Source organism: Hylobates moloch, unplaced genomic scaffold, assembly GCF_009828535.3.
Source record: "Hylobates moloch isolate HMO894 unplaced genomic scaffold, HMol_V3 SCAFFOLD_16, whole genome shotgun sequence".
In the NCBI taxonomy this organism is placed as follows: Eukaryota; Metazoa; Chordata; class Mammalia; order Primates; family Hylobatidae; genus Hylobates; species Hylobates moloch.
Genome location: NW_026652291.1, coordinates 76335984 through 76352742, shown reverse-complemented (window position 1 = coordinate 76352742; position 16759 = coordinate 76335984). Strand labels below are relative to the sequence as shown.

General features: G+C 42.9%; 1 protein-coding gene across 1 annotated transcript in view; it reads left to right on the top strand.

Moving 5' to 3' along the window:
* Nucleotides 1-11510: 11510 nt before the first annotated feature.
* The window catches only part of FBXO33 (F-box protein 33), a 34752-nt gene continuing 29503 nt past the window's right edge, over nucleotides 11511-16759 (top strand). The window contains exon 1 of the mRNA XM_032179836.2: nucleotides 11511-12109. Within this exon, the coding sequence (XP_032035727.1) occupies nucleotides 11511-12109 (599 nt within the window). The remainder of the gene's footprint in view (nucleotides 12110-16759) is intronic.

Below are 16759 nucleotides of genomic sequence, written 5' to 3'. Positions count from 1 at the left end.
GATGATTAGAGGAAAAGCATCACTAAGTTTGTAGTAGTCAGGACGGAAGACTTGAAAAAAGTGAAATTTGAATTCAATATTTATGTTTCAATAAGACTCAGATATGGAAAAGATGGTTACTTTAGAGAGTAGAGACCACATGTACAAAAGCAAAAGAATGAACATGGCATGTAGGTAACACAATAAACTGAGTAGTTCTCAGTAGAAGGACAAGTACTGATAGGCAGGTATTGACCAGAGTTTACACAGAAATATGAGCAAGGAAAAACATTACTGAACATTTGTAAAGAAGTACTATGATAGCCAGGTGTGGTGACTCATGCCTGCAATCCCAGCACTTTGGGAGGCAGAGGTAGGCAGATCACTTGAGGGCAGGAGTTCGAGACCAGCCTGACCAACATGGCAAAACCTCATCTCTACTAAAAATACAAAAATTAGCTGGGCATGGTGGCACATACTTGTAATCCCAGTTACTAGGGAGGCTGAAGCAGGAAAATCACTTGAACCCAGGAAGTGGAGGTTGCAGTGAGCCGAGATCACACCACTGCACTCTAGCCTGGGAAACAGAGCGAGATTCTATCTCAAAAAAAAAAAAAGAAGAAGAAGAAGAACTGCGATAGAATCAGTGTTCTAGAAAGTTAAGCCAGCAGTGACATCAAAGTTGGAGTAGAGTAGAAATTCTTCAGGTTGCAAGGATTATATATTATCCCTTTTTACATATCCTCCACCCCCTATTTATTGATCTTCAGTTCATCATGGATAGAAAATACATCTTGTTCAAGCAATACATATTTTTTCAAAAATTAAAATTCTGTTAAGGGTACTAATTGAAGATATTCTAGATTTATTTCCTCTGACTCCCGAAACTTAAAATTTAAAAACAATGTATAGATACTTGACTCCATATAATAATGAAGAGAACTCAGCTAGGAAAGAGATGACCATTGGCCACTAAGAGATTCCAAATATTTCCTCAAAGGCAAAAAGTGGACAGGAGTGTACTGACAACCGAAGCAGAACATAACATACTAGTGACCCATGCTCCTTTGGGTGTCGCTTTGCCAACCGGAAACTTCTGTGGCTGGCGGTGCCTCTACTTGAGTTCGCTCACACCCACTGGACTGTTCCACCCACTCGACCCAGCCTGCTGTGCTTGGCTCTCACTACTGGCCTGGATCCCACGGCTACTAAGGGTGAGCCAAGCACTCAGTGACAAGGGACGTATAAGCAAGTAAGTGTGGAATCCGGCCACTGCGCACAGCCGGCATACCAGCTGCTGCTGCAGAGCAGGCAGCTCCAAGCACCAGCACAGGCACTGGCTCCATGTGAGGCTCTGGCTGGACCAGATGTACTGCAAGCAGCTTCTGCTGCAAAGACCAGTGTCTGGATGAGGGGAACAAGGTGGCGCCCAAAAGCCCGAAGATGCCAGGAACCACAGAGCACCCAAAGAGGGTATCATAGCATGTCACAGCTCTAGCTCAGGAAGTCCCAAGGTCTGGGCTTCCAGAAGGGCTGCAGCTCTTCTCTCCTTCTCGTTGCCTGCAGTGCAGAGAGCAAGGGATGGCAGCAAGTTTCAGTGGGGAGTGTTTAAGCCCATTTGTGTTATAGCTCTTTCAGTCCCACCACCCCCACTGCAGCCCATGGCTAGCCCAGCCCCACTGCTGCTTCCCACTGCATGGGGCGGCCACCCGGCACCAACAAAGGGTGGAAGTGCTATAGTGTTACAACAGCTCTGCCTCAGGAAATCCCAAGGTCTGGGTTCTCAGAAGGGTTGTCACTCTTCACTCTCATAGTCTGGGAGCATGTCACTGCCTGCAGCTTGGCAAGCGGGCCAAGAAAGCATTACAGCTCCTTTCACACCTACTATTCAGTGAGTCCCCAGTTCTTGTCCCATGTCCGGGAAGAATGAGGTTACACGGACAACGGGAAGGTGAACAAAGCAGAGAAGAGCTTTACTGAGCAACAGAACAGCTCTCAGTAGAGAGAAGACGTGTAGCGGGTAGCTCCTTTCCGCTGGCAGGTCATCCTGAAGAGTATCTGAGTCTGCATGAGTCTAGGGTTTTTATGGGCTCAGAAGGGAGGAAGTACATGCTGATTGATCCATGGGTAGCCATGGGCAGGCATGGAAAAAGCACCATAAGTTCCCACTCTGGGCCGCGGACTCCACCCATAATTGGCAGCCTCGCACCCAGGCTTCAGGCCATCCCTGGCTTCAAGACAGGGTTTCACCATGGACCTGCCCCTTCCCGTCTAGGAATCTGTCTGCCTCCCAATGCCATCAACGTGCCATTTGTGCCCAGGCTGTCTGTGCTGAGGGGAGCCCACAGGCCCACACCAACCTGCCCTCAGCACCCCCGGTCTCCCTCTGAGTTCATCAGTGCCCAAAGTTGCAGAGTTTCAGCTCCCTCTGAGCTCATCAGTGCCCAAGGCGGCAGTAGGGGGGTGGGAGTCAGTGTCAGTGTTGCCCCAGGCATGCACACACCTGGCTGGGTCACGACAGTACCTGGGCTAAGCTACAACTTTGCTCCACACCAGAGTGGGAACTGAGAGCAGGGAGAGGCCAGGGAGAGTGGGAGCAGGCACTTCCAAACCTGTGGGGGCAAGAGGCTTCCTCGGCCCCAGAGAGCACAGGGATGCCCAGGTCTGATGCCATGGCTGGGTGGTTGCAGCTGCACCTAGAAGTGCAGGCTCCTGCCCCACCAATTTGGTAGAGTGTGAGACTTCCACTGGGATCACCTGTTCCCACCCCCTGCTGGCTCCTCAGAGGGCACAGCCCCAGGTGCAACCCCTCCTACTGCAGCGGCCTTCACCACAGCAGCTGCTCCAGATGAGCCACCACCATCACTAGGAGGAAGCTGCAATTGAGGTAAAAGCTGGCCTGTGCACTGAAACCTTAGAGATTCTGGGTTCAGTGCACCTGAGGAACTATCTCTAAGGAACATTAAGGAAAGATTGAGAAGGTTAGCTAGGAACAGAGATTAACTAAAGATCTGAATACAAGAAAACTATACCAAACAAATCCACCGTTTTTTCCCATCTCTGTCCACAGCAAATACAAGGACCCTAGTACTTACCTTCAGCCAAAAATAGTAATAAAAAGATAGACCTCCTTTGTGGCAAAACTTCATCTCTCAGACCCTTTACATTTAGGCAAGACCATGTGTCTAGTTTTAGCCAACGAATGTAGGAAGTAATCTGTTATTTCCTTGCTAAGGCAATTAAGAAGTGCCTTCTCCATTCTCCCCCTTCCATCACAAGAGACAGAGAATCACATGGCATTTTAAGGATGGTATAACTATAAAACAGAACGAATTAGGGTCACTGAATCATCACACGAAGGAAAGCCACCTGCTAAGAACACCTTCAGTGGATAGTTAAAGGAGTGAAAAAATATACTGCTATTTTGCTGTCATTAAGATCTTCACGTTCCCTTTTATACAAACTAGCATCTTTATTAATTAGAGCCCTTCTTGGAAAGAAAGGAAAAATTAACTTTACACAAATCATAAGACCCAAGTCCAACATTAATAATCATGGGAGAAAGTATGCTTTTTCCATAAAGGTGGGTAAAGGGGAGAAAAGTGAATATTTGCCTAATATTTATCTAATCTACTATAATGTAGCCAATTATAGACAGAAGATTGTGACTGCTATGTAGCAAAAGCTGATTAATGTAAGAACAACCAAGAGGCTGGACACGGTGGCTCATGCCTGTAAACCCAGCACTTTGGAAGGCTGAGGCGGGAAGATTACTTGAGGCCAGGAGTCCAAAACTACCCTGACCAACATAGTGAAACCCCATCTCCACTAAAAATACAAAAATTAGCCAGGAGTGGTGATGCACACCTGGAGTCCCAGCTACTCAGGAGGCTGAGGCAGGAGAACTGCTTGAACCAGAAGATGGAGGCTGCAGTGAGCCAAGATCACATCACTATACTCCAGCCTTGGCAACAGAGCAAGACTTCATCTCCAAAAAAAAGAAAAAGAAAAAAAAAACACCAAGGGAAAAACAAAATATTACGATTATCAAATATTGGTAGGAATATGGAAGAGGGAAAGAGAGTAAAGTAATTGAACTACATCTTCATATTTTTCATATTTTACAAAAAGGGAGTACACAGATGATGTCTAAAGTTAATCAGTTAAAAAGCATAGGTAGTGGGTGGGCGTAGTGGCCCATACATGTAATCCTTGCATTATGAAAGGCTAAGGTGGGAGGACTGCTTGAGGCCAGGAGTTGAAGACCCCATCTCTACAAAAAATTTAAAAATTAACCAGGTGTGGTGGTGCCTGCCTACAGTCCTAGCTACTTGGGAGGCTGAGGCAGGAGAATTGCTTGAGCTGGGAGGTTGAGGCTGCAGTGAGCCATGATCCTGCCAATGCACTCCAGCCAGGGCAACAGAGTGAGATCCCTTCTCAAAAAAAAGAAGAGAAAAAAGTATAAGTAAAAGCATATAATTTGAAATTACCTAAAGAGGCATCCAAATAGGAAAAGATGTCAAACTATCTGTCTTTGCTATCAGTATAATTGTATATCTAAAAAACCATAAAGACTCCACCAAAAGGCTCCTGGAACTGATAAATGACTTTGGTAAAGTTTCAGGATACAAAATCAATGTACAAAAATCAGTAGCATTTCTATACACCAATAATGTTCAAGCTGAGAACCAAATCAAGAACATGATCCCATTTACAATAGCCACACACACACAAAAAAAAAACCTAGGGATATATATAACTAAGGAGGTAAAAGATCTCTACAAAAAAGACTACAAAATACTGCTGAAAAAGAATTATAAATGACACAAACAAATGGAAAAACATTCAATGCACATGGACTGGAAAAATCAATATTGTTAAACTGGCCATATTGCCCAAAGCAATGTACAGATTCAACACTATTCTTAACAAACTACCAATGTCATTTTTCACAGAATTGGAAAAAACTATTCTAAAATTCATATGGAACCAAAGAGTCTGAATAGTGAAAGCAATCCTAAGCAAAAAGAACAGAGCCAGAGGCATCGCATTACCTGATTTCAAACTGTACTATAAGGCTATAGTAACCAAAACAACATAGTAGTGATATAAAAACAGACAGCATAGACCAATGAACAGAATAGAGAAACCAGAAATAAAGCCACACTCCTACAGCCTTCTAAGTCTTGACAAAGTTGACAAAAATAAGCAATGGAGAAAGGGCTCCTTATTCAATAAATGGTGCTGGGGTAGCTAGCTAGCCATATGCAAAAGAATTAAACTGGACCCCTATCTTTCACCATATAAAAAGATTAACTCAAGATGGATGAAAGATTTAAATGTAAGACCTCAAACTACAAGAATCCTAGAAGAAAACCTAGGAAACACTATTCTGGACATCAGCCTTGGGAAATAATTTATGCCTAAATTATCAAAAGCAATTGCAACAAAAACAAAATTTGACGAGTGGGACGTAATTAAACTAAAGACCTTCTGCCCAGCAAAAGAAACTATCAACAGAGTAAACAGACAAACTACAAAATGGGAGAAAATATTTGCAAACTACACCACAAACAAAGGTCTAATATCCAGAATCTATAAAGAGCTTAAACAACCAAACAAGTGAAAAACAACCCCATTAAACAATGGGCAAGACATGAATAGACACTTTCCTAAATAAGGTATATAAGCAGCCAACAAACATATGAAAAAAATATTCCACATCACTAACCGTCAGAGAAATGCAAATCTGAACCACCATGAGATACCATCTGACACCAGTCAGAATGTCTGTTATTTAAAAAGTCAAAAAATAACAGATGTTGGCAAGGCTGCAGAGAAAAGGGAACACTTATACACTTTGGTGGAAATGTAAATTAGTTCAGCCACTGTGGAAAGCAGTTTGGAGATTTCCCAAAGAACTTAGAAGTACTATTCGATCCAGCAACCCCATTGCTGTATATCCAAAAGAAAACACATCATCCTGCCAAAAAGACATACATGCTCGCATGTTCACAATACTATTCATAATAGCAAAGACACAGAATCAACCTAGATGACCATCATGTGAACTGGATAAAGAAAATGTGGTACATGTATACCATGGTATACTATACAGCCATTAAAATAACAAAAATCATGTCCTTTGCAGCAACGTGGATGCAGCTGGAGGCCATTATCCTAAGAATTAATGCAGGAACAGAAAACCAAATACCGAATGTTCTCACATATAAGTGAGAGCTGAACACTGGGTACTCATGGATATAAACACGGCAACAACAGACACTGGGGACTACTGGTGGGGAGGGGGAGGGAAGGGGGCAAGGTTTGGGGGAAAAAAAGAAAAATAAATTAAATGAAACAAAATTACCTAATGAATCTAACATCAAAATTGTTAAAAATATTTCTGGGGGTAGGCCTGACAATGGGAGGCAAGAGATGAAAATTTGTTGCTTTTCATCAACAGTACTTTTGTACCACATTTTTTTGTTACCATGGTCATGCATTACTCTTAAGAAAAAAAAGTAATGAATTTCTACTAGAAATTTCTTGCTAAAGGGTCAGATTTTAGAGATATGAGAATCTTCCTACATAAACTGAATACTATGGAAGAAATTCCATAACCTTCAAGTGAATGAAAAATTTGCCTTATTTCCCTTGTGGTATGAAAGTATAACTCCCCTTTTAATATTCAATATAAATGAAGAACTGATTCACACTCCCAGAGAATTCAGTTAAGAGCTGATTCACCTATAGATGTCAAAATTTACGTAATACGTTGTAGCTATATTATAAAAATTCCTAATTTGAAATAATTTATAAAACTTATTTAAGTGATCTGCTGCTATTCACAAAATAAGGAATTAGCATGAATTCACTAAAGATTGTATCTGTACAGTGCAACAAATGTAGAAAACAAACACTAATATATAGTCACATTAGACAATAATTAACTAAACAGGTCACCAATTCTTTCCAACTATGGCAGACATCACAAATCAAATGATACTCCTTCCAGTAGAATGAGGACAACCTCAAAATCTTTCTTAACATAGTACTTCTCAGCCTCCAAAACTAATTAAAGTTGGTACATCAAGTGAAACCCCTTTGGCCTAGAGCAAGACAACATTCCAATTAATGCTACTATATGAAAATATTCACTTCATTTCTCCTTTTCAGCATCTAATGGGCTAAAAAGATTCTCCAAAGGATTAAATATTAAATTCTGCAATGAGAATATTGCAGTAATTAGCCACGAATAATATATTTCTACATGACAAAGTCTTAGGATTACTCAGCCAGTATGACCTGGAAAAGCTTGATGAAGATTCCAAGAAATTATGGCACTCAGAGATGAAGAGAGTAACCTTAGCTCCTGCTTTTAGTTTTCCATTCCAGTCCCTACACATCAAAAGATACCTGTGGATGTCCTCAAAACTCCAGGAAGAGGAGGAAGAGGGCCAGAGGGAAGGAGGAAAGGAAATCCTCTCAGTGCTTAAGCTAGTTAGGTTAAACAACCAAAGGAACCCAATTAAAATGACTACTTTGGAGACTGAGCCTCTTAAGTAACAGTCCTGTGAGCCCCATTGTGGGACCCTGCCTATAATCTAAGCTGCACAACTCCAACGAGGATCATTAGTCAATTACTGATTTTAACTAGAAGTCAAGGAATTTTACTGGTTGAATCAGCTGCGTTAAACATAACACTCAGTTTTTAATATGTACTTAAGCAATAAAGGGTACCTCTGAAAACACCCATCCTTTTAAATAAAAGGGAAGAAATCAGTAATGCAATAAAAGAGGCATTCAAGTTAAACCTTTTTAATTCATTTTTTAACTAAATGGGATGGATAGGAAAAAAAAATAGCTCTGGAAGTGGACTTAAAACGCAGGGATTAGCTAGTAGGCCTAGCTACAGAGACAAAAAATGGCCTTGGCCCACAGTTTTGAGAGCTTTGGTAAAGAATTTGAATCTGGTGCCCTGAAGACTCAATCTGGTTTTGTTATGCCCACAGAATACTTTTAATGTAAATAAATTGGCAATCTGAAGGTTTAACCTTTTTAAAAATGAGGATTTTAGTTGCTTTTGAAAAACTAGGAAATCTGGAAACACAGAGCCCACTTTCCCACTTGGGAAAAGGATCCTCCTGTAAGACACAATCTTTCCATCTCCCTATATTGCACAGTACCCAGTTCTTCTCTCACTACACGTATCTGATTCCTTTGATATATGAACTATCAATCCCTGCTTTACGGAGAGAGGTCTTGCACAATCAACTCATGAGTGGCTTGGTTAGACAAAGTTGTGATATCAGCGACATGCTGCACCTAGACTGACAAACCAATGATCTGGTCCTCTGTCATCTAGCTCACCAACGCAGACTTCCCCCTCTAAAGATGAATTCCCTTCAATCCCTCATTTCTTTTTACTATAATATGATTCCACTAGGAAACACTTCAATCCACCAGACAAGGGTGATGGGAATGAGGTCCCCAGATCTATTGCCCCAGAAGGCTCCTGTGCCTCTAGGTAAATTTATGGGTACATGCTAAGAGATAATTGGAAGGGTATTATGTCACCTCTACCTGTCAACAATGTCTGAAACCCAGACATCACTCAGAAAACTGTATTTTTTCAAGAAATATTAGAATTTAGGCAATTTTCATGTTTATTGGTAGCCTCGAACATCGTTTCATGATGCAGCTAAAATAAAATCTGTCATGGTTACTTTTTTCTATTATAAAATTGCAAGTGATTCAGTATAATAAAAGTTATATTTAACCCAAAGAAAGTTGCCAAACTTAAGCCAAAATGGAAAGAAAGCTATAGTAAGATATATTTAATATCCCAATTACCTAACTAGGAAAAACACTAAACTTACCATGTTAGAAAAGGAGAAATATAAAAATATTAAGTGCTTAATTTATCTCTAAAAGAATTAACCATAAGTGTAACAAGAAAAACAGCACAGACCATTGACTATCACCAGGCAGGCATACCAATCCACCACAGCACATATCTACCTTAATGTTATAGTCCTATCCACCACTCGTTGCCTGGGTTTCAAATCTAAATAAGCATGGTGGTTGCTATAGTGACAATATGCCACTTTTGGAACCTGGAGCTTAGTACTACTAGGTACTTAGGAGCTTCATAACGTCAGTACTTCCTCCCACACTCTGAATCATAGCTCAGATTTTATAACTTCACAAAATGTAATTCCATTCTGTCCTATATGAGTCAATTTTATTTTAGCAGTATAGAATATATGTCAAAAGAATCTAACTCACTTAAAATGCTAAATATACATACTCAATATACATTTAATTAATAGTAAATATATTGGCCTGATAAATTTTGTGCAACCATTGGAATTCACTGATTTATTACTGAAACTGGGCAAGATTCACAGCTAATTCTTTAGCTTACAGTTGTTAAAACAGGATTCCTACCACACTTCACTTAATAAGAAAGTTTGAAATTCTAAAATAATGAATTTCATTTAAGGCAGACTGACATATTTTCATTTTACTCAGGAACCATTCCTAATAATTAAAGACTAATTATTAATGATATCCAAGAAGGTAGCTTATTGCTAGCAAAATGCTAAGAAAAAAGTATCAATCTCAAATTACAGTGCATTTCTAGAATATTAAAAAAAAAAGTCAGAGAATTGGAAACCCTCATACATTGCTGGTGGGAATGAAAAATGATGCAGCCACTTTGGAAAAAGTTTCCCAGTTTCTCAAAAAGTTATACATAGAACTACCCTACGACCCATCACTTTCATTCCTAGGTATCTACCCAAGACAAATTAAAACGTACGTCCACACAAAGACTTGCACATGAATGTTCACAGCAGTATTCATAACTGGAAACGACCTAAATGTCTGTAAACTGGTAAATGGGTAGTATTTCATCCTGCCGAACCCACGGCTGGGGTCGCCCTCTAAGAGTTCATTAAAATTAATAAGGTATAATTACCTAAAACTCCTGCAAACAGGGGCTCGGATAACTAACCTATCACAATTGATAAACCACATCATGTTGTTGGCAACCTGGTATGTGCAAGGCATTACGAAACATGAACGGAGAGCTTTGCCCTCAAAGGGTTAAGAACATCAACAATGGGGGTCTCCTCTTTCGGCTTGGGAGCCCACTCCCTCTGTCTCTGTAGGGGGGAGCGTCTTCCTTCAGCCTTCTTCCTTCTTTCTTGCCTATTAAATTCTCCGCTCCTTAAAATCACACACACACACACAAAAAGTCTTGGTGTTTACCACAAAAGAACGAGGCAGAGCCTCCCTAAAGTAACCCTCAATTATTACATAAAGAGGCAGCCTCCCTAAAGCAACCCTCGATTATTACATAAAGTCACTTAATCTTTTCTGACTTCACCACTCTTTGCAACCAGAGTTTACTTTGCAGTAGGCTGTGGTGAAGTTAGGGACATGGTTTAGAAAATCTAAGTTAGGGGTACCAGGCAAAAAAAAAAAAAAGAAGAAGAAAGGAAAAAAAAATCAAAGCTCTGCATGACTGTGAACTTTTCAACGAGAGCCTTAAATCTCAGCACTGGGAACAGAGACCCTTCTTCAAGCTGTGGAGAAGAGGCTGGTAACAACCTGCGCATCTCAGACCCACTTGCCAATTTTTTTCTCTCCCTCTGAATCCAAAGAGTGACGCTGTCCTCACTGCTTCCCCACACACCAGCGAGTGCGCGGAAGTCCACCTGCGTGGTTGGACTGAGGAGGCAGGTCCACTCGCGGCCTCCGCCACGCCCCACGCCGCCCCTCCCGGCATAGCCCGCCGGGGTTAGCCCGCCTGTCCGCCTGCTCCCTCTCAGCGGCGCAATCTCAGGAATTCTTAACCCTACTCTGCGCAGGTATCGGGATGGCTGAGAAACACCCTGCATGCCGCCACTTTGGCTCAGGGTCCTCAGCCCAAAGTGAGAAAAGTTTTACAAAGAAGCGTGACGACTTCTCGCACTAAGCCAGAGTACCGCCACCTCCATCAACCGAGTGCCAAAATTAACCGACTTACAGATGTGACGGGGCGCAGCGGCCACCGTAAGGCGTAAGGGGCGCCAAGCGCGGGTTCCAGCCCCGCCCAGCCCCGCCCCGCCCCGCCCCGCGGCCTGCGTGCATCAGAGATCACGTGCCGCGTCTCCCGTCCCTACAGGCAATCGGGCGCTCCCCTCTTCCGGAAGTCGCGCCGGTGCGCGCCGGACTCCTCCCACCAGCGGCGACGTCAAACTCAGCTCCTACCACTTCTCTGTCTCTACCGACCGGCGCAGGGAGGGCTGCCTTTTCCTCACCGTATGCCTTCAGGCTTCCGGGCCGCTGAACTTTACGAGCGAGGGCAGTGCAGTTACTCAGTGTGCCGGCCTCGGACGCACGTGAGTAGCGTTTGAGAGGACGGAGGCTGGCTCCCGGCAGGCCACGCCCGCAGAGGCCTTTCCCCCTCTCCACAACTTGTGCTCTACTTGGTTCCGCCGAGACCCACGACGGTTCCGCCCCCTTCTTCCTTGTCATTGATGTTGTTGTTCTTGTCAGTGCCGCAGCCCCGACCGCCGGGAGCTCGAACCCGAGCCGGGGCCGCCCGGGTGGCGCGGTGGCGGCGGCTGCGGCTGCAGCAGCTGCGACGGCTGCGGGGGCTGCTCCGGGTACTGCGGGGGCGGCCGGGAGCCGGCAGCCGGCGGCGGGGCCGGATGGCTCTGTGCGGGCAAGCGGCGGGCGCTGCGTCGCTGCCCAGCGAGCTGATCGTGCACATCTTCTCTTTTCTGCCGGCGCCGGATCGGCTGCGGGCCTCGGCCTCCTGCTCGCACTGGCGTGAGTGCCTCTTCTATCCGGCCCTCTGGCCCCAGCTCCGCATCTGCCTCCGCGTCTCGCCCGCGGAGCAGCCTCGGCTGGAATTCCTCATGCGCAAGTGCGGCTGGTTCGTGCGAGAGCTGCGTGTTGAATTCGCCGCCGAGAACTACCTGAGCGGCGGTGGCCCAGGCGACGGAGGTGGCGCGGACACCGGGACCGGAGGGGAGGAAGTCGAGGCCCTGCAGCTCTCAGCTCGTTGGCTGGAAGTGCTGCGCACCTACTTGGAGCTGGTGCTTTGCGTGCTGGTCAGCATCCGGAACAACAGGTAGGCTTGCCGCGAGCCCCGCCCCGCCCGGTAACGGGGGGTCGCTCCTTCCCCGCACTCCGACACAGATTCTGTGCGTAATACGCGCCCGGCCAACTTCAGCGTTGCCTTCCTCAGTGACGGAGAGTGTTGGTTCTAACCCGGCGGTTTCCTTGAGCGGAAAGGCATAACGGGACTCATCATGATACTTTATAAACAGTGGCGGACGGGGTGTTTAACAGACACCACTTCTGGCGCCTTCCAGGCACTCATTCATCCTCTCGGTGGCCGTGGGATGGAGCTGACAGGCGCTGTCATTTTTCGTTTTATAGATGGGAGAGTTAAGACTGGGAGGGTGAGGCCTGTGGGTGAGCCTTGGAAGAGACAAAACATACACATAACACGATTTGCAGACTCTGAATCTGTTAGAAATAGTTCATGGTGAGGGAAGGAGTAGGTACTCATAGGACGCTGCCTAAAAGAAATTTTGTAACAGCCATTTTCTTACCAGAAATAGTTTCGGCTAACTGAACAAGGCCCGAAGAGAAGGAGGAGTGTTTGTTAAAGGGATTGGGGAAGAAGTTGATCTTCAGGGTTGAAAGTCCCTCCCCATACACCACCACACTCAACTTGTCCCTAGTAGGTCACCTAAAAGTAACAGTTGGGCGGAGGAGGGGGGTGGGCAGCGAGGGACTTGGCCAGGGTCTGCAAAGGGTAAGCACATAACTGTTCTGGTTTTGCATCAGGACTTCACTGTAATTCTGGAACCTTATATTCTGACCCATTATCGCTCCCAGTCATTTTTCTCCATCGCCACCTCCAAAACCCTATTAATTTAGATCTTCTGTATATGGATATTCTAAAGAACCTTACAGTAAGACTCTTCTTAGAAGAAAGTTTAGAAGTTCCCAAAAGGAGCACCTTACATAGTAAAAATACTTCAGCAGTTTCACATTCACTGTGTTATTTGAGCCTCTCAGTGACACTGTGAGGCAGGGCAATGATTAATATCCCTGTTTTATAGAAAGGAACCCGACCCTTCCTAGGATCAAGTGATTTGCACATTGCTGTACGGCGTTGTTTTTATCCAAAGGCGTGTACTTTCGCAGTAGATAATACTGAACAGAGATAAGTATATAGCTCCAAGTTGTATCTGGGATATGGCTCCATTATTCCAGTTGCCTGTGTGTTTCCCCAGCTTTTCGCAAGACATTGAAGCTAAAAACAGGTCTTGATTAGGTTAGAGACTTTCTCAGAGTTGAATGTATGGCTAGAGGACCAACTGACCCAAAAGTTGCAAAGTTTCAGTCAGTGAGCACTTACTAATGAGACCAAGGTTGAGGGTGAATTCAATGAGTGAGTACCAATTAGATTTTTCTGTACTGAGATCAAATTGCACTTTTTTGCAACCATCCAAACACTGTATGTGCCTTTGACCCAAGTAAGAACAAGACTTGAGAAGTGTCTAGTTCCTTTTAAGTATTTTAATAACTGGTTGGTTGGATGGGTGGATAACATACAGGCAAAACGGAGATATTTCACATGTTTCCTTTGTAGCTTAATTCTCCTGTCCTTCTCTTCCTTACCCCTACAATTTTTATTCGCATCCCAATCTGCTTCTCTATAAAGCCACCCATGCCTGCCCTTCTGGGTCAGCTATCACTTCTATGCAAAAACATCATACCCATCATCCCTAATTTTAAAGTTTGCTTGTCATCTGCTATTACCGTGGTGTTGTGTGTCATGCTGCTTTGGTAGCATATTCATTCTATATGTCTCAAATTAAAGTGTTGTGTAATTGCACGTTGTTTGTACTAATGATACATCAAAGGGTTTTTGGAAATAAGTTAATCTCATCTTTATTATTGAAAGCGTTTTGAGATACTCTGTGATATTGGAAAAGTTAATATGAATATTAAATCCGTAAATAAGACTAGTTTCCTTTAAATTTTAACAAATCTGAAAATGTTTTAAACCACGTTGTTTATCAGTGACTGGTAAAGCCTATTATTTCTTTGTGTAATCACTTAAACTATAGACTTGGGACATTTGACATTGCTCTTTACATTTCCGAGTTAAATTTACAATAGTTTTGCTTTATGATTTCTGCCATTCTATAAGTAGAAAAGAGGGGGTGTGAATCATACCAGATCATAAGCATTCTGCTTCCAGGCTTTGTGCTGAATTCCTTTATACAGTTCATACAATTCAGACTGTTATTTTGTTTTGTTCCAGTTATTTTCATGTCCCTCAGGAAAATAACTAAAAGTATAAACTTGAATTGTGGGAACTTTTCAAGGGTGCTGATCTTCAGAGAGGACAACTGGCATTTTGTTTTGCTTGGTTCCCGGGTTATATATGTACATGTATTCTCATAGTGATTATAGTTGCCATACCTGTATGTTAGGTTTTAGGAACAACTAATAAGGATAAAGAAGGTGCATAAGTGCCTCTCTGAGGGTAACACACAGTCCTTCACGTTTCAGAAATTCCTTTTCTACAGGGCACTAGGATACCTGTCTTCTTCATGAATAGTAAGAACAGAAAGGCAGTAAATACTCATTCAACTGTATTTTAGGTCACATAGGCTGAATTTCTTCTGCAGTCGTTCTATAAGAAATTGTACCTAGAAATGCAAAACAACAAATAGATATAAATGCATTTTTAGCATTTAGTCCAGTTGTCAAGTGGAGTACTGCCTATTGAAATGCTGTATTTCAGACTCCTTAGGAAAAATGAGAGTCCATGGTAAGATTTATGATAATAGGTAATAGACTCAGTCACTAAAAATACCTGAACAGTAGCCATAGGCACATTGTCTTCAACTGGTTTATGCTTTTATGGGCTGTATAAATGTTTTACATAAGCTTTTCTTGGGTGAAATGCTGTTAGGGGCAGTACTTTTTTGTTGTTGTTAAGAATTCATATTGTTGGCCGGGGTGGTGACTCACACCTGTAATGCCAGCACTTTCTGGGAGGCCGAGGCAGGTGGATCACTTGAGGTCAGGAGTTCGAGACCAGCCTGGTCAATATGGCAAAACCCCATCTCTTTTAAAAATACAAAAATTAGCCGGGTGTGGCAGTGCATGCCTGTAATCCCAGCTACTCGGGAGGCTGAGGCAGTAGAATCGCTTGAACTCAGGAGGCAGAGGTTGCAGTGAGTAGAGATCGTGCTCCTGCACTCCATCCTGGGTGACAGAGCCAGACTGCGTCTCAAAAAAATAAAAAAAAAAGAATGCATATTATAACAGACCAGAGAAATTTTGTATAAGATTGATTTTCTTTTTAAGATTCTGTGTACAGCTCTAACTGCTTGTATGTAGATTGACCATTTCATGACCCTGTCTGCTTATATGCCCTGTAAGTAAAAAAGGATCTATTAATAATACTTAGATTTGGGTCTTATTGATTTGGCAGGCACAGTGAAGGAGAATCTTACCTTTGTATTGTTTCCTACCAAGAAACAATAATAAAAATATTTAAAAATATTTTGAGACAGAGTCTTGCCCTGTGACTCAGGATGAGCAATCATGATCATAGCTCACTGCAGCCTCAAATTCCTGGGCTCAAATGATCCTCCCACCCCAGCCTCCCTAGTAGCTAGGACTACAGGCATGCACCACCATGCCTGGCTGATATATTTTTTATTAATTTTGCATACAGACAGGATCTCACTGTGTTGCCCAGGCTGGTCTCTAATACCTGGTCTCATATGATTCTCCCACTTCTGCCTCCCAAGGTGCTGGGAGTACAGGTGTGATCCCCTGCACCCTGCCTAAAAATGCATTTTAAAATGGGTTAAAAATTCCCTGGACATTTCAGATTACTACCTAAGATGGTAGAAAATGCCTTGAAGGTATTATCTCCAACAGTTTTTAGCCTTACTTTCCTTGAAATATTTCTCCTGTGGTAGTATAATAAATATGTATAACGATGTTTCATCTCTGAGAGCTTTCTTTGTTATCATTATTTACTTTAAAAAGCCCATTTACAGAATAAATATATTAAAATATACTGGGCCTGTGACAAATCTGCCCTGTTCAAGAATTAGTTTCCTGTGACACTGCATTCCCAACAGACTCCTTACCTAAAAACTGACGAAGAGGTTCCTTAAGGATAGCCGCAAAATTATTGAGAAGGAAGGCTAAAGAAACTAACCTCCTGGCAGGCTGCTATGAGAGGTTTTAGGACTTTTTATTCCACAGCTGTATTGGCAACTGATAGATGGAATAGAGTGTAAAACTCAAGGAAAAAAAAGATAAAATTTTTTGACTGTGTTAAATGAGGGTGTTAAGCAGCTTTTGAGTGGAGTGATTAAATATCTCTATTTTAATTTGTTAGTTCTGAGGCAGCCTTGGGAGAGTTCACCAAACTTGACCAATTTATTTAGGAGCTAAAATGATAGTTATAGAAAATCTAGGGTTTTTTCCTCCAATTATTGAGAGCGTACTATGTGCCAAGCAGGGAAGACATGCTTCCTGTTCTCACGGAGTCATTCTGGAGGAGGAAGACAGACAGAAACAAGTAGACAAAAGAAAGAAAGATTATTTCAGATGGTGAAAATAAAATCTGAAAACAGAAGGATGTAATAGTCACTAGGTGGCAACATTAGGTAAAGTGTCAGGGAAAACCTCTTTTGAGAAGGATATTTGAGCTGCAGCATGAATGACA